This window comes from Passer domesticus, chromosome 5, assembly GCF_036417665.1.
Source record: "Passer domesticus isolate bPasDom1 chromosome 5, bPasDom1.hap1, whole genome shotgun sequence".
NCBI lineage: Eukaryota > Metazoa > Chordata > Aves > Passeriformes > Passeridae > Passer > Passer domesticus.
The window spans coordinates 23,035,466-23,054,345 of NC_087478.1; the positions used below are offsets into that span (position 1 = coordinate 23,035,466).

The window sequence follows — 18,880 nt, forward strand, 5'->3', positions numbered from 1 at the left end:
TCAGCTTACTGCAGGTGCAGAACTAAGGTTCTCATTAGTTTCATGGTTTTCTCTTAGCATGTAAGAACCAGAATGATTCTAGGAAGCTTCTCTTTTGTCCACCAGTCACTGGAATGTGTGTGAATGCAAAGCAGAATATGTAACCTTCATGTAAGCAGGGTTTAATGTTTATCCTTTCTCTATTGCTCCAGTAGGCTCTTATTTCATGTCATCTGGAGGTGATACACAGAAATTTGGAGGGAGTGGGTCTAATTTACCAAGTGTGTGTGGAGTGGGAAAGGACTAGTGGGAAAGATGTGATTTTGGAAATGCAAAGAAAGGAGGCACATTTAGGAGTGGGTAGGTAGATAGTTTCTTTGCAAGGGGATATGGTTCTGAGCAGAAAGTATTCAGTAGCATAACTCAGGATATTGTTGTTAAATCAAAATTGGAAACGGAGTACTGGTGGCTGTAAAAACAGTATTGTTGATGAGAATGTAGTATATCAAAGCATAAGTGCTAGCTAAAGGGTTTTGAAAGTCAAACAAGTAGAGTAATGGCTAGGTGAGACAAAAAAGCATTGTAAGACCTGCTCTGAATAGCCATTGTAGAGCTACTATGGCCTGTATGCTTCATTTAAGTTAGTGCTACCTTAAGAAATTTGTTTTGCTTGTCTCATGTCATTCACCTTCATCTTGTTCCAAAATGTAAATTATGTACTTTATCCCTTTGTAAGGCCTGGAAGTCTTTTAAGTAGTGTTTTTAAAAATCCTTTTTTAACCTGAAGTGCTTTACTAAACTTATACTAAAATATGTGTTTCCAATATTACTTGTTATATAGGATTTCCCACTTAATCACTAAATCCCACTAAGCCAGAAAATGGGCAAATAGATTATCTTCTGTTGCTGTGAACACACTGTTGCCACTTAATTTCTCAGTTCCAGGCTTAATGTGCAGCAGTGGAGTGGGGAAACTGGCTCCAAAAGCTTCTGAAATGCTTCCTGTTTATCTGAAGAATTGTTCAGTTTACAGATCAGTAGACTAGCAGCATCATTTCCTTGTTTTGGGATCTCAAAAAGACAAGATTGAGACTAAACTCTGGGCTAGATGGTTTTCTACCTGCTGCATTTTTTCTAGTATAATTGATACACTGGTCTAGTTAATAAGCATGTATCCACTTATGAGACTTTACTTACAACTTGTCAAGACCACCAACTTGAAATACGGAATTTTTTCTAGATGTCTCCCCAATGGAAAGAAACCTGTGTGTAAATAGGAGACATCTCCTATTCTTCCTCTTAGAAAAATTTTCAGGAAGGTGAAGTTTGTCTTCCTTGAGATCGTGATCCCACACACAGCATGTTTATTTGTCAAGTGTGGTGAATTCTTGACCACAGATCCAGTTTAGTGACAGCTGTTCAATACATTTTTGAGTCAGGTGCTTGCCATCTGGGAGATAAAACTTTATCACCAGTTCTGTCATGGCTCCTGATGAAGCGGGATAGACGGCTTCAGGGTAGTAGGTCTGTTATACTCAGCTTGTTGTCTTGTGATGTAAATTTTGCTCCATTTTTCGACAAGGTAAAGTGAGCTTGTAAGAACTTCTGGTTTTATCTATGTGTACATGTCACATACAAAGTTTGGGATGGCCCTGAAAACTAAAAAAGCTTCCATTTTTGTCTTTTTCTCCAGTCTTAATATAAAAGGAGGGGTACTTAGAGCGACAAACTGTGTTAGAGGACGTTTACATTGGATATTAGGAAAAGGTGGTTCTGTGCCAGAGGGTAGTTGGGCATGGGAACAGATTCCTAGGAAAATGGTCATAGCACCAAGTTTGACAGAGCTCAAGAAGCATTTGGACAATGCTCTCAACTGTGTGGCGTGATTCTTGGGCTTGTCATGTCTGGGGCCAGGAGTTGGACTCTGTAATCCTTGTGGGTCCCTTCCAGCTCAGAATTTTCTTTGACTCTAAAGATAAAAACAAATAAACAAAAATCTCTCTTCATTTGCGTGAGGCTCTGCTTTTTATATAAGTGCTGTGAAACTGGAAACAAACATAGTTAGATGCTTAATTAATAAATTACTTATATGCCTTTTAAGATTTTATTTATTTACTGACTATGACTTGAGTATCATATTCAATGTGGAAAAATGTCATGTGCCAAATTGTACCATACAAAAGGACTTAATGGGTGTTTGGACAAGAAGGTCACCTGCAAACCAGACTGCTGAAACAGAGCTGTTCCTCAAAATTATGAAAGGATGCTTAAGATCTGTCTAGATGAGTATCACTACACTTGATTGACAATTTTTAGATTGCACTAAGATGTACCAGTACGTTTCATTTCTCTTCACCTTAAGCAGGAAACAGTGGATATGCCATGTTAAAGCTTGCTGTTGTGGTTGTGGGCATTCATTGCAGGGTTAGGAAGGTTTGTTTTCCCCAGTGCTCTTGTTTTCTCCCTGTGGCCGTACATTTGAATGGATGCTGCTTTCATGGGGTGGCTCAGGGCACACCCTTGCAGTAAAGGTGCAAATTTCTGCAGCAATGCATGTGTTTCTATCCTGAAACAGCTTGTAGCCTTCAAAATTAAAACCCAGGCATTAAAATTGAATGCTTGCAGTACTAATGGCACAGTCATGTTGATGGACCTTTTAAATGTTATCTTTATTGAGTTTTGCTTGCAAATTGAGCAGCTCTTTTAGTGTCTTTAGTGTCATTGAGTTGTTGGGTTGATTTCAAGTATCATGCCTGCAGTACTATACAGCTGTAACTACATCAGATTCTTTGGAGAAAAGACTATTCTGTAGCCTCAGGGCTTTTGTTTAATTTTTTTTCTTTGAAAAGGCAGAAGATAGTTGTGATGTAGTATCACCATTTAAAAAAAAGGTTGAGAGTAAGAGAAATGAAATCAGGTGTGATTGGACTGGTTTTGCAGGCAGATGTAAATGGTAAATACTTCAAAGGTGATGGCACGTGAAGTTAGTCAGAGGCTACTTACCACCGAAAAGAAAGAAGCATGGGAGTGTCCATGGTGGGCAAACCAGTTTGCATTTTGTTGCTACAAATTATTAGGTTATCATCAACTTCTGCTCATTCTTTAAAATACAGCTTTCTGTATATGTCTCTGTATAGACAGTTCTATAGAGACCTATAGAGATAGTGAGATATATGGGTATCAGTTATAAGTTGAAGATGCAGATTATAATCTTTCTCTATTTTTATAGTAATCTGCATAGGGTAATTAATGTCAGAAGGGATTGCAGGAGGTTTCTAGTCCAACTTCTTTAAAGCTACATCTGCTGTAAGATTTGGCTAGGTTGCCATCTGGTCTTGAAATCTACTAAAGATGGAGACTAAAAAACTAATCTGAGCAACCAGTTCCAGTGATAGGCTGTGCTCCATGGTGAAATGTCTCCGCACATACAGTCAGAAGTTCTGCTTTTGTAATGTTGATGAACTAAGTTCTAGACTGATGCAAGTCTTTTTGCTTCATTACCAAGTTACTTTATGTTGTTGACGGTATGTCTTGAAGGTCTGGTTACCTTTCATTTTGCTTATGTCTATGTGATTGACCTTTTCCCCCTAGCACAAGGTTGTTTCCAATTTGTAATGTTACTGGATTTTATTCAGTACAATTTTAACTGTGTTTGCATAAGACAAAACATTATCCTTGTATGAATGACTGAAACCAAAGAAAAATGTGTGAAGCCTTAGTTCTAGCAATATTCTCTGGAAGGAGCCAGAAATTTTAAGGCAGTTGCTTTAAGACATGAATTTGGGGGTCCCTCTAGTGGTTGATGAACTTACTATTAGGAAACCCAGTACTGGGAAGAACAGTCCTCCCTTCAGGGATATCCTAGCAAAATAGAATAATCTTTAGAAAGTAGATTTTTAACATGGAGCTATACATTACAAGCAGTACATAATATTTTTCATTAAAAACTATTGCTTTTTGAAATACATCAGATTATAATTAAACAACAGTAGTAAAATATTTTACCTTAAATCTTATTACTTAGTAGCAACCAGAAACTCTACAATCTTTTTCCTCCAATACTGCCTTTTTTTTCCCTTAATTCTGCAGTCTTATTCCACCAAAGAATGCGTCAGGAATCTGGAAAGATACTTTGCAAACAGAAACTTTTGAGCAATATTTCATAATGGCTTCATCTTTTAAGCATCTCTAGAAGCATAATATCATGTCTTGCTTTGAGACACTTTGAAGGAGAACATTTTGGAATGAGTCATCTTGTTTAAGTATTCCAACAATCCCTTTCCACCAATAAGAAATTAATAATAATAGATGAAAGAGAAAAAACAGTAGTACAGAATGCAAAAGGCACGGGGGAAAAAAGTAAATAACTGCTAGGCCTCATACCCCACTGCAGCAGAGACCCAAAACGGTGGAAACCATCGGTTCCCAAAATGAGCCCGGCAGGAGAGTTTCAGGCTTTGTAGGACAGAGTGACAGGATGGTGTGAGAGCCCTCCCTGGAAGGCAGGATCCTCACAGAGCTGCTCCAGCAGCAGGCAGAGAGCTGGGTGGGCACAACAGGTGAAACATCTGGGCTGGAGCCGCTCAGTGCATCCTCTCCCCAGCTCAGTGCATCTTCTCCCCAGCTCAGTGCAGTCAGCTGCAGCTTGGGCTGCAGCGGGCGGCTCTGCTCCACTTCTGCCAGCATGGCACCCACCTGCTTTTTCAGACAGGCAGCTGCAGAGTTCACCCTCAAGGTAGTTCAAATATTGCTCCTGCAGCTTCTCTGAGCTAAAGGGGGAAAAAACCAAGCAGAATGGCCATTACCTGAGCAAAGATAAAGCAGGCAGTGACCAACCTAGCTGGAGAGCTTTGAAAAATTCCTGCATAAAAGCAACCTAGACACACACACACACACACACACACACACACACACACACACACACAAAAGGTCCCCTGCTGCAGGGTCTTAATGATACAGATATTTTGCTTACACTAATTCTATGAGCATAGTTATTTTTAATATTCTTTGTCTTAAGTGTTCAGTAGTGATTTACATCTTGCTCTCAGTTAAACTGCACATTTTTTCCAAACTTTGGATTGAAATTGTCTGCATGTAGAGCACATCATTTAGGCAGTGTATTTTAAAAATATTTTTTTAAATTAAAATAGAGGTGTGCCCACATTTTTTTTTTTATTTTTGCATTTTGACATACTTGATTTCACCTGGCACCTTTTCTTTCAGGAAACAAATGACTGCACTGATGTACGCAGCTAGAAAAGGTTATTCTCGGGTTGTTGCTTTTCTTGTTGCTCATGGATCACACATAAATGCCCAAGATGAAAATGGATATACAGTAAGAGATTTATTTTGTGTGTTGTATTTAATGATATAAATTTAAAAAGTGAGTACTCAACTAGCTTGTTTTGAAGTAAAGCTTTCTGAGAAACATTTCTCAGAATTTTCTCCTTTAGCACTACTTTGAAATCCTCTTGCATTAATTGTCTTTGTCTCCATATTGGGCTATGCTTTATTGATTGAAATAGTTGGGTTTTGCTTCATATGTAAAATTGGTAAAACAAAGTTGTTCTTTGCAGGCATTGATATGGGCGGCACAGCATGGACATAAAAGTGTAATTTTGAAGTTACTTGAGCTAGGAGCTGACAAAAATCTACAGACCAAGGATGAAAAAACAGCAGCAGACCTAGCAAAAATCAATAAACATTTAGAGGTATTTAATTTCTCTTAGAAATGCAAATTCTGTATTTTGTGTCAAAAGTGTTTTCATTTGTCATATAATTTTCTGTAGAAATATTACTTTAATAACTACGTAATAGCAGCTAGTTGAATACTAATGCTGCTACATTTATATTTATAACAGACTATTTTCTGTTACATTACAGCTTTTCACAGTGCTGTAAAGGCTATATTGTAGTGTTTTGGAAACGTTTATTCTTTTTTCTTTCAGAATCATTGACTTTAGATGTAGAATACAGAACAAGGGATTATTCACGTTTGCAGTGTTGATACGAGAAGTAGAAAATGTGTTTTAACCTATCTGCCAAAGTATGTGAGAGAATGCAGATATCAAACTGATTTGTAGTGTATAGCTTCTCGTTGAGTTTGGAAGTGAAAAAGCTAAAGCCAAAAACAGAGTAGTTGGTATTGGCCATTTTCCAAGTTCATTCCCTGGAGGAAGATGTAAAGTAATGTAAATTGGCCATCAGATCATGAAAAGAGCAGCTGCTAATTACGAATATAGAGGGCTACTAAAGACATGTATTCTCCTAAAATAAGTTTTTACTGCTCTTATCAGATGATACATGGTGGATCAGTCAGACCATATTCCTGTGCATTTTGTTTTGAGTTGCTCTTACCAGTGATGTGGCTTTTTACATGGGCTCTTCAAAATGTATAATTTACTCTTATGAATTTTAATTTACAACTTCTTACCTCTTCTCTTTTTTTTTTTCTTTTTTTTTTTTTGTTCCTGCCAGACTCAAGGGCTAGGCAGGAGCAAAAATGATAACTATGCACAGAGTTGTCAGTAGAAGCTAGCAAGATCTGTGTCTGAGGCTCAGTGATCTGCTAGCTCAGGTTACTAAGAAGGGTTACAAATCCTTTCTGCCTTTGATAAACAACTTGTTCAGCAGGTTGCAGCCATATAATCTTATAACATGACTTTCTCTGGCATGGTGGGAATACAGGCTTATCACACTTAAGAGATGGCTCTTGCCTCTTGACCTGAAGTACTAACTTTCACACAATTGGTGCAAAGTCTTGCAGATGGTATTGAGATATTTAATGGTCACGAGCTTCTTCGAGCTTCAGGGTTTGCTTTCAGGCTCTTGACAACCCAAGGGGCTGTCATATATATGATATCTGCAGAAACTGTTTCTGGGAGGGAAAATATTTTTCTTTTGTATTATTCTGTATTTGACTGGGAGTTATTTTTCTTCCAAACAGCCTGTATGGTGCTGTGTTTTATGATTGTGACCAAAGCATTGTTGATAACACAACAATGTGTTTTAGCTGTTGCTGAGCTGTGTTTGTGCAGAATCAAGGCCATCTTTGTTTGTCACTCTGCTCCCCATCTCTTGCAAGTAGGCTGAGAGTGAGCAAGAGGTTGGGAGGGGGCCCAGCCCTGGGCTGCTCACTCCAGCTGACACAAGGGGTATTCCATGCCCTATATCATGCTCAGCAATAAAACTGGAGAGTGGCTGGGCATTGGTCTGCTGGTGGGATGGGGTAAATGCCTGCTTTTGGATCACTTAGCTTTTGGGTTCATTTTTTTGGTCCCCTTAGTGTATCAAATTATATTATCTCAGCCCATGAAAAGTTTTCTCACTTTTACACTTCTCATTCTCCCCCATCCTGCTACTCTCAGTAGGAGCTTATTTTCCAGCCAGGATCAACCCACATGCCTGTATATGTGTATAAAACTGGTCAGTACAGTTTTAAATTCCAGGCAAGTGGTTTCACCATTCTTTTGGCTTTATTGAGGATCTACTTCTTTTGCTGAATTTTCTTGTAACTATCTCAAAACCCACACAGAGGCACTTCAATGTCTGCAATCCATCACCACTGTGTAGTGATGCCTACCAGAAGGCTTCTTCTTTAATCAGTTAAAAGAACCCCTGTCTGTCAGATATAGTTAACTTAGATTGTCAGTTGTAAATTGGTAAATCTTATGTTTATATGTGCACTGGAAGTGGAGACATTAAAAGAGTCATATGCCTTTTATTCTTTAGAGAACTTACTGCATTGAGTATGTAGAATTCTTGTCTACAAGCAGCAAAAACGACCATGTTGGTGTTTGGCTTTTTCTGTAGTGGCAGATTAGTTTTTTTAGACTATATCACATAGTCTAAAAAAACTATTTTAGACAAATATGTTCATTGTTGTGCTGGAATTGGGTTAATTCAGAAACACTCTTGATAAAGTCTTAGTTTAGTCTTAACTTCTCATTATAGATGTATGCTTTAGAGAATGGCAGGTGTTCCATGTTCCCTGTAAGTAGTAATTGATTGTAATCTTACTCCAATGTATTTTTTATATATTTTGAGGTTTAATAATAATTAATTAATTTTGACTGTTCCAGATATTTAGTTTGCTCTCGTTGGCTGCAAATCACTTGCAAGGGAGATACCATAAAACAGTTGAGCAAGAGGCTATCTGCAAATTTCTGACAGCTGTCTCTGACCACAGTGTTGGGTAAATACAGTTGTAGTGTAATTTTAGCTTATAAACATTCCTAAAAGATTGTATTTGTTCATATCAATGATTAAGTTGTTCTGATACATAATGTGTCTTGTTTGGAATGCTGCCAAGAGTCCACAGTAAGTATATTCATGTACTATCAGTTTTTCAAGATTGCAAAGTTCCTTGGCAATATAAACAAAAAGCATGCTCTAGATTTTTCTTTCCTCTCATTTAGTGTAAAGTGTAGGAGAGCAGAGTCCAATGTCACTTCAGTGCATTTCAGCTCTGTTAAATTTGTCTGCTCCCCTGTTGCATACTTCTTGTTCTGTGCTTATCTTCATTTGATGTTAAATTTTTGATGCTTTCACTGAATGCCTGTGTTCAGCTTCATTGCCATCAAAAGCTATGCCCTTTTCTTTTTTCTTGAATCAATTGGAGAGTCAAAATCAAGTATGAGCACTAGTTAAGCTCTGGAAGTTTTGGCAGAGCGTGCCCCCGACCCTGAAGCTTAAAGGTGCCCTGTGCCTGAAATCAGCACCTGCTTCAGCAACTTCAGAGATTTCTGATATGATTTTGTACAAGAACTTGGCTAAGAAGTCCTCAGCGTACCATCTGCTTGCATCCTTCAGCTGAGCTGCGTGGTCTTAAAAAGACAGCTTGTAGTGTCCATAGGCTGTTCTGATTGGTCAGATTGCCAATCCTGCTCAATTTGGAATGCTCTGGTTTTGTAGCATTAGGCTGATGGGCTGATGGCAGTTCACAGTGAGGTAGTCTCAGACAGAGTACTTCAAGCAAAGCCTCACCAGATTCTGTGTTTAGAATCCTAGAATCATTTAGGTTGGAGAACACCTCCATAGAAGCCTACCCTTGACTGAACACTACCATGTCAGCTAAACCTTAATACTAAGCTCCATGTCCAGTCATTTCTTGTACTCTTCTAGGGATGGTGACTCAACCACCTCCCTGGGTAGCCTGTTCCAATGCTTGACCACCCTTTCAGTGAAGAAATTCTTTCTGATGTCCTGCCTGAACTTCCCTTGTGTCAGCTCTCGTTTTGTTGCTAGTTGCCTGGGAGAACAGGCCAAACCCCCACCTGGCTACAGCCTCCTTTCAGGTAGTTGTAGAGTGATAAGGTCTCCCCTGAGCCTCCTTTTCCCCATGCTAAAAAAACCCAGCTCCCTCAGCCACTCCTCACAGAACTCACTCTCTAGACCCTTCAGCACCTCCATTGCCCTTCTCTGGACACGCTTCAGCGCCTCAGTTTCTTGTAGTGAGGAGCCCAGAACTGGACACGAACTTGAGGTGTGGCCTCACCAGTGCTGGGTGCAGGGCGACAATCTCTTCCCTAATCATGCTGGCCACACTATTTCTGATCCAAGCCAGGATGTTATTGGCCTTCTTGGACACCTGGACACACTCTGCTTATATTCAGCTGTCAGTGAGCACCCCAAGGTCCTTTTCTGCTGGGCTGCCTCAGCCTGTAGCACTGCATGGGGTTGTTATGGCCAAATGGCAGCACACAACACTTAGCCTTATTGAACCTGATACAACTGGTCTTTGCCCTTTCATCCAACCTGTCCAGATCCCTCTGCAGGGCCTTGTAACCCTCCAGCAGATCAACATTCTCGCCCTGTTTGGTGTCATGTGTGAACTTACTCAGTGTGCTCCCAGCTTCTCCAGGAGGATGCTCTTGAAGACAGTATTGGAAGCTTTACTGAAGTCTATCTAGACAACATCCACAACCTTTCCCTCATCTGCTAGGTGGGTCACCTTGTCTAGAAAGGAGGTATTGTTGGTCTAGCAGGACTCATCTCTCCTAAACTCATGCTGGCTGGGCCTGATTCCCTGGCTGCCCTGTATGTGCCATGTGATGGCGCTCAAGATGCTCCTTCAGTTTTTGAGGGGAAGAAGAGGCAGACCTTCATTTCAGGGCCTACAATAAGACAGAGCAAAGTATATTATAACACAGGATTTTGGCAAAAGATTTATTATAGCAAATGCAGTAGTCCTTTCAGGATTTTGTAGGATTTGCTCTTCTGTTTAATTCTTTACATTACAGTTCATCTGATTGTTGAAAGCTGTTTAGTTATTTTTCCTCTTATACTTTATGTCTCTTGGTAGAGTGGGGAATCAAAATTGATATTTTATATTTGTTTATAAATGTTAAACTCTGAACTTACAGTTCAGTGTTAACTACTTCCTCAGTCTGCCTTCTGAACAGTAGTCTTCTGACAAGTTTCTTGATGGAGTAATTTCCACTATTTTTAGTTACAGACAGTCCTGTTTTCTTGAGAACCTCTTCTGGCTTAACTGGAACAGGAAGGGTGGCAGTTATGGACTGAATCCAATTAATATTAATATTCTGTACATAGTTGTTTTCCTTAACCTCACACATTTTTCACACTTTTGTGACCTAACTTTAGGGTTCATTTGGAATGCTTTGTGACTTAAAATTACCTCTATGTATGAAAGTCATCCCCTTTGGGCTCAATTCAAAATATTAGACAGAAAAGACATCTAAAAATTTTTGTTAGATTAAGTGGTATGCTTGTAAGGTACTTCTGTCATCAGCAGGTGTGTGCAACTTCAGGTTCCTCCCAAGTGCTGTCTGGGGAGCTTTTCTGTAACACTTCGTAATGGATGTCTTTTTTTATTTTTTTCTTTTTATAATTTCCACTGTTTCTAACGTCAATCTCATTAATTATCTTTACAGTTCCTATTCAACTTTTCACGACATGGAAGTGTTTTTACATGGTCTTGGTCTAGAACACATTAGAGAATTATTGCAGGTAATTTTGTGGTATATTTGTACCTCTGAAGTAATCCATGAAAGCAAAATGCACCTACTGCATAAAAAAAAAAAAAGTTGTATTATCATTAATATACTAATTCAAATAAATTCCTTAAACAGAATTTTTTTTATAAAATGGGAAGTTAAACTGCAGTGGACTAAATTGGTTTTCTTGATTACATGCATTAGTCACAACATTTGATGTTTCTAAACTAGACAGATCTTTCATTGCTTCAATAATTACGTTTTGTAGCTGGTTTTTTTTTCCTGAAAACTAAAGTAAAACGAGAAAGAAAATCAAGTTTGAAACTGTTTTGTTCTGAAATTGTTTTTGATGGCAGAAACCCCTTTGTTTTATACAGGAACATGGTATAGCTTTGAGACAACTTCTGACCATGCAAAAAGATGACTTAATACAGGTCAGTTTACTGCTTTAGAATATAATTTAATTTTGTCCTCTTTGTTAAAATGCTTTTAATGTCTTATCGTCTCATTATAGATGTCTAACCTTGCAAGAATTCTTTCAACATCTTCTGCAACTTCTTGAATATAGACAGGTTTTTTCTGAAGTATGTAATCTCACAGATCAATGAGTGATCAGGGATAAGCAGGAAATAGTTGTAGTTTAAATGTTAGTTGGTATCATTTTTAGTTTTTAATTGTGATTTCTGTGAAGGGAAGTCAGGGCTAGGATAAGCAGTAGATAATACTAAACAACTACTTTAGATGTGGTCCTCCTTTGCGAGTGGGTAATTTTTGGTGGAGCAAGAAGAGCTCTCTTACATTGGAATTGCTTAAATTATAGAATCTTGTATCCCAAACAGGTTTGTAAAACCTTAGCCGTCCCCAAAAAAGGGAGAAAAGAGAAGATTTTGTTTCTTACAGTTTGCTGCAGCTGGGAAGGTTGGTCTTTTGCAGTTTGCAAAGGTTGGTCTTTTGACTAAATGGTGCACTATTACAAGGCTTCAGTTCTCAGCTGAGATGTGCTGGTTGCTTTTCTTTATTCTTGCTGGAGTTTTTCCTGTGGGAAGTGAAAGGACTAACTGTGCTTACTGGAAGATGCTCTAATAAAATCCAATTATAGGAGCCTCATTGGAACCACGTAAGTACTTCAGACTGCAAGATTCTTCTGAGCATTCTGTACTGGGGAATTTTGCAATCTCTAGTCTGGGATTCCAAAGACACTTTGTAAAAACAGCCTCTTCAAGACTGCTTCCTGTACTGGAGCAAGCCATGTCCTTAGTGCCAGCTTTTTTTCTCCTAATCCTGGTACGAAGGAGGTGTGTGTTCTGGCAGCTGGATCCAACATTGTATTCCTTTAGAGTGGATGTCAGCAAGGATTGTTTTGTCTTATAACTGAGTAGTTAATTTTTCTGACAGAACTCACAAGTAATTCTGTATTCTCAGGGGGTGTTCATATAGGGAGCTTTGTCAATGAAGAGACTTCTAAGAGTTCATCTAGGGCAAAATATTGTCAGACATGTCAGTGTGTTTTGATATTATTGCTTTTCTGAAGCCTCAGGATCATTGGACAGCATCCTTGTGTCCTGGGATTTTTAGAACTCTAAAGCCCCTGTTGATAGTAGTTTTGTCCTTTAAGGAGATTCTTGTGGATTTTCTCTCATTACTGTGTGAGCTGCTGTGTTGGGCATGATTGCATTAAACTCTAAATCTGTCTGAGTGTTTGATCATAGTGATCACTTGCTTTGGTATTGTAGTTATTGCTTGTTTTTGTCCAGGGAACATTGTGGGAAGAGGAGAGAATTGTGGACTTCAGTGAAGAGCTAAGCTTTATGGTTCCCTCTCCAAAGAGGTGTAATTACACTAAAAATTAGAGCTTCTGTTTCAGTGTTCTAAATTGTTCAAGGCTTGCTATTATAAAAGCAAAAAAAGCTTTTAACAAACTGAAATAACTACAGGGATCAGCTGCTTCTATACAGGAAGGTAGTATCTGTAAGAATTTAATTGCTTTGTCTGTTAACTTTGCAACAGCAGGAAACAGTTCCTGAAAAATAAGTCATGCTTTGTGCATGGACATAAATTAATTAGTGAGTCTTCAGTTGAGAAGTTAAAAAACGGCATAGCACTCCTGGCTTATTTGCTCCTCATAAGTTATCCAAAATTCTTTATGCAGTCTTGTTTTAGAGCTCTGCTAACAGTTTCTCCCCACGCTGCTGATAGAACAAATCTAATCTGTTTCCTTGTAACTTCAGAGTTTAAAGTTTTTGCTGTGATGGCAGACTTTCAGCTAACAGCCAGCTGTTTTAAAGAGCCTGGATCTTATTACTACAAAGATTAATGATGACCTTTGATGGATGCCTCTTAACCAAGCTGCTTTGTATCCAGAGAACTGGGGAGAAATCCTGTCATTAACATGATAAGCTTCCCTTCATCAAACAATATAGGAAGATATTTTCTCTGTAAATACCTTTATCTGTATTCTACAACAGAGCCTAAACAATGAGCCTTTCAAGCTGAAATCCTTGCATTCCTTAAGCTTATAAACTGTTCCATTCTGGAAAAAAAAATGTGTTCAGTATACTGGGACATGTCTTTTCAACATTTGGAGGTTTTTGTCTGCACTGCTTATGACCCATTTTTTATTTTGTTTTAAGCATTTTTCTGAGAAGATAGCAACAGAAGTAATTTCGCTTCTGGATGCATTTAGGACTAAAACGGTTTCTTTCTTACTTTTCATTTAATTTAGAATAAGAGAAATTGGCATCTTGTTTTGGATTTGAGACTCTGTAATGAAAAGTTGACACATCAAAATTCAAAATATAATCCAGAACTTTAACTACCTAATTGAAGAATTGTCTGGTCTATGTGCTTCTGTATCACAGTTCCAGGACTCATCCCTCTACCTCCACTCCCTGAAAAAAGTGTTTAATATTTGACAGAAATGTGTCAGATCATTGAAATTAGTGGTTACCTGGGCAGAGTGGCATTGATGTAAGAGTTTGTGCATAACTTCACTGGTTTTATCTGTGCAGTATATCATCTTTCATGTGTTGAGACTATCTTATTCACCTCTTTTCACATTCATGCTGGAGTGAACTTGGGACTTGGATTTTGAAGGGCTGCCTTGTATGTATTTAAGCAAAGAATAAAGTAGATGTTCCTAGAGTTGATCTGGCTAAAATCTGGCATAAAATACATGAGAGTGCATATAGTCTGTGTTACAGATATGAGCAAAATCATTGTACAGCACTTGCACATTCTTAAACATGGCCACTTCACAATAATGCTTGCATAATTTGGATTGCAGAACACAAGTGAACCAACACGAACCTAAAAATGCACTTACCCATCAGGAAGAGCTTATTGCACTGTGGTTGTTCCATGCATTCATTATTGCATGAACAGGCAGGTTCTGGGTTACTTCCTGTTCTTGCAGAGATGATCTAGAAATTGGAAAGCAGTTTGGATTGATCTGTCAACCTTCTGTCTTGAAGTTCTGTACCCTTTACCACTAAATGTAGAATCAGTTTGGTGATAGAAGGCTTTATCTATAGGACGTTTATCACATTTTTACTTCCTGACAAATTTTTTCAAGATGTGATGTCTGTGACCCATTTTCAGAAGAAAGAAATGATGTTTTATTTCTAGGGGAACAGTGTACTTCTCCCTGATATGCTGGTCAGAAAGCTGCATCCTGATTTCCTGGTTTCAGGAATGAGAAGGTGGAGTCAAAAGCAAAGGCAGTCTTCAGAACAGTTCCTGCTTCAAGCGAGATAGCTTTAACTCCTCAAGAATAACTGCTGTTGTAGAAATCTGCTTACTTATTCATGATAAAATGACTGCTGTAATGCTTTGTAAGCCTTAAGAAAATGTTAGTTCACACCAGGTAGGGCTCCACAAGGCAAACCTGAGAACTAACGAATTGAGCAAACTTACAGTTCAACACAAGTGGAGCAGATTATTCATGTGAAACTCAGATCGTTCTGTCTTAAGGCTTCTAGTGATATTTGCTAAAAAGACTTCAGGACAATTCATTCAGGGACTCATGGAAACCTGTTAAAAAGTTGAAAAGTTCTTGATACCTGTAGTTAAATTCCCAATTAATCTTGTTGGGGTTTTTTGTTACTAAAGAACTTACTTGTCTGTAAACTTAATATGGTTTCGATATGCTTAAAGGTATACTTGTGAGCCCATAGTTATTTTTTAGCTCTAATTGGTGGAGAACCTGGAGGACAGTTTTATGCAATCACAAAAAACAATGGGTGTCATAACACTGGCTCTCAGAAAAAAGCCTTTCCCTAGTCACAGTCTCTTCCCTAGAATGTAGATCTGATGTGGGTTATCAGCTGTTCATTTGAAATTCTTTCTGACAGAAATCTGGGAGGCTGCAAACGCTAACATCTTGCAGATTTCTGAGGGTGCAGAAGGTAACTTCAAGTCCTCAGAATATCAATGAGGGTCCCATACAGTCTAGGTTTGGAAACTGTGAGATCCTTGCAGTCTCAAATGCAGGAGTGGTCTACTCCTGTTGAGTCAGGTACTCAGCGGGTGCTGAGGAGCAAAGTCAAGAAGTTTTTCACTTGTGTGGAGGAGCACGTTAGTGCTGCTAACACCAGAAGTCCTGCATTGCGCAGCAGCCTGTCACATGAGCAAAGGAAGTACTGAATGTGCTACAGAAGCATTTATTTTTTAACAAATTAACTATTCTTTTTCATGAAGTGTTCTGCAAGAAAACTCTCAGCCTAGGATTTAAATATGACTTAAAATTTAATCTGAGATACTTGATGGATAGCACAGCTGCCAGTGTTTTCTGCTCCAGGCATCACTTGGAGAATCTGTTACATAGTATGTCTATTTTTGTTTTCCTTCAGTTAAAAAATATGTCTTCCTCTCAAATTCTCCCTTTGATGCTGATTTGATAATTTCAACTCTTTCTTTCTCAGTTAATGCTGTATCACCATCATGATGATTTGTTATCTTGCTGTCAGAGATGACTCAGATCATTCTGAAATAGAAAGCCTAACATCCTAACAAGACAGAAGTGCTTAGGCAAACCGCTATTATTTTTTTTTTAATAAACCCTAAACAGATTTTCTGAGTATTCTGTGCAGTTTCGGTTTGGCAGTTCCTCATCTCTTCTCATATCGTTCTGCATCATTGAATATTTTCTGTTGTTTTATTTTTTCCTTTGTCACTTATGCACATTGTAGCTGGTTGCAATAACTTAAAAAGAAATTTTTTTAAAATCTTAATATTATGTGTTACTGTACTGTTATGTCTAGTAAATTTTAAAAGTAAATAATATTTGGAATTACTCTTTAAATTTAGATTGGCATTACAAATGCTGGAGATCAACAGAAACTCCTAGATGCTATTAACGATCTGCAAGTGGAAGAAAAAAAATTTGAAGACGTCTCTGAAATTATGAAGCTGGAATTGAGGTATTAACAGTATATCTGAGGAAATGGAAGTGAAATGTTAACAATTTAAGGTGACTGTGTTATTTTCTGTGGCTCAGAGGTAAAATTGTTTCACTTTCCCCTTAATGCATAGCATTCATATGCAAGTTAGTAGGTTATGAGAGCTGGTAGTGGGTGTGTTTTGCACAAACAAAGTTGGAAGCTTAGACAAGGTAGGCTCTGTTAGTCTTCCAGTCAAATCTGTCTGATTTTAAGATGCAATAAAAAAAATGTGGGAGTGTCCCAATCAACCCAGGACAGGGAGGGAGAGATGCATATAACTTCTGCATAGGCCTTTAATTTTCAACTTGTAAAGTAATATCTTGTTCGTTGTATCTTAAATCATAAATGCTACTTCTGTTTAGATTCCAGATTTTTTTCATTGTTTTTCTCTTCCATTGGAAGCTTAACTGGCTTCTAAAATACCTCTTTTTTTAATCTTACAAATTAAGCAAGTTTAGAAGCTATTTTCCTTATCATAGATTATATGTATATCAGTAGGTTTATAAGGAAAAAAATTTAAGAAAGTGTTACTCTTTCAGACTCCCTTCCAACTTACTATTTTTTCCCATTACACTATTAAGGCATCAGCTTTGTAACACCTCTCATACTTCTAGTATAGTATTGTGCAGTACCATAGAAGCCAGACCTGAGTTGAGAGGTGTGTTCCTTGGCACCCTTATTAAACTTCATAAGTTCCCTAAGCACTGCTAGAGCACTCCACATCCAGCACAAAATGAAAGATGAAGTATAGTAAGTACAAGGGAGCCTTAAGATTTCTAAAATCTCTTATCCTTTATGTGTAGGTAATTTTTTTTTCCTGGAACGCACACCTAGACCTCAATTTAAATTCCATGCTCCTATCCTTTCTCTTCATAGTTCTCCAACTTAGAGAAATATAGCTACTAAAAATGGATTAGCTAGTAAAGGTTCAGTTCCTCTTTGAAGTGTGTGTATATCCCTCTTGACTAGTGATCTGACAGCTGTGCTGGTATTCTCATAGCTATCCCTTCCCTCTCCAAGATACTGGGGAGAGCTGTCTGTACTACTTGGATGCTGTAAGGCTAGAGTCCCTGTTATGTTGTTCATCAGCCCAAAGAATTTGCTTGGATTCAAATTCAGTCTGTACATGTCTCCGTGCTTTGGAGGAAATTGAATTGCACTGGCACTGTGCATTAGCAGTCATGTCCTGATGTGATCCTGCCATAATGTCTTTAGAGTCCTAGTTCCATGAGACTGTCCAGTATGTATCCACTCCCAACCAATCATTCATACACTCATTGCTCCCAGTGCTGGTGCTGTGCTGGTATCTTTATCTGTGTTTATGAAAAGAGACTTTGTGGCCTGCTTGAGGAACATTTTTGCATCACAATGCAAAGTTGGAGCTGTCGGACTTGCAGACTTGCTTGGGAGGACATGCAAGGCATTTGAGGAAGCTCCTGAACAGCTGAGGTGGGCTGGAAGAACAGAGAGTATGTGTCCTGATAGAGGACTTCGATGTTTCTTCTGGTCTGTGAGATTTCATTCAGAGACCACTCAGAGATAAGGAATTGGCTGAATATTCACACTGGGCAAGAGTTGTGGGCAACGGCTCAATGTCCAGATGAGGACTAGTAACAAGTGACACTCCTCAGGGGTTGGTGTTGTGACTGGTGCTGTTTAACATCTCTGCTGGAGACATGGAGATTGGGATTGAGTGCACCCTCAGTATGTGTACCAATACACAGAGCTGTGTGATGTGTTGGAGGGAAGGGATATACCATCCAGGGCAGACCTTGACAGCCTTGAGTAGTGGGTGCATGAAATGCAGCAGAGCCAAGTGTGTGTGTCCTGGGTCAGGGCAATCCCAAGCACAAGTACAGGCTGGACAGAGAGTGGATTGAGAGCAGCCCTGAGGAGATGGACTTGGGAGCATTGATTGACAAGAATTACAGAAACACAGAATATCATGAGTTGGAAGGGACCCACAAGAATCATCAAATTCAGCTCCTGGAAGAAGCTCTACATGACACAACAAATGTACACTTGCAGCTCAGAAGGCCAGTTGTATCCTGGGCTGCATCAAAAAGGAGTGGCCAGCAGGTTGAGTGGGGATTCTCCCTGGCTACTCTGCTCTCATGATACTCCACCTGGACTACTGCACCAGCTCCAAGACCCCCAGCATAAGAAGGACATCGGCCTGCAGGGAGTTCAGGAGAGGGCCAAGAGGATGAGCAAGAGGGCTGGAGCACCAGTCCTGTGAAGACAGGAGAGACTTGGGGGTGTTCAGCCTGGAGGAGAGAGGACCTAAAAGGGGTCTACCAGAGAGCTGGAGAAAGACTTTTTCCAAGGGCATGTAGCGATAGGACATGGGGGAATGGCTTCAGACTGATGGAGGGCAGGTTTAGATGAGATGTAAGAAAGAAATTCTCTACTGTGAAGGTGGTGAGGTATTAGAATAAGTTGCCCAGAAAAGCTGTGAATGTCCTATTCCTAGAAGTGTTCAAGGCCAGTTTGGATGGGACTTTG

At 39.0% G+C, this 18,880-nt stretch overlaps 1 protein-coding gene across 3 annotated transcripts in view; it reads left to right on the forward strand.

The window, feature by feature from the left end:
• ASZ1 (ankyrin repeat, SAM and basic leucine zipper domain containing 1) overlaps nt 1–18,880 on the forward strand; it is a 35,228-nt gene that overhangs the window by 10,967 nt on the left and 5,381 nt on the right. For all 3 annotated transcript variants that reach the window (XM_064422322.1, XM_064422323.1, XM_064422324.1), the window contains exons 5-10: nt 5,203–5,314; nt 5,556–5,690; nt 8,061–8,173; nt 10,875–10,950; nt 11,315–11,371; nt 16,242–16,354. In XM_064422322.1, coding sequence (XP_064278392.1) covers nt 5,203–5,314; nt 5,556–5,690; nt 8,061–8,173; nt 10,875–10,950; nt 11,315–11,371; nt 16,242–16,354 — 606 coding nt within the window. The remainder of the gene's footprint in view (nt 1–5,202; nt 5,315–5,555; nt 5,691–8,060; nt 8,174–10,874; nt 10,951–11,314; nt 11,372–16,241; nt 16,355–18,880) is intronic.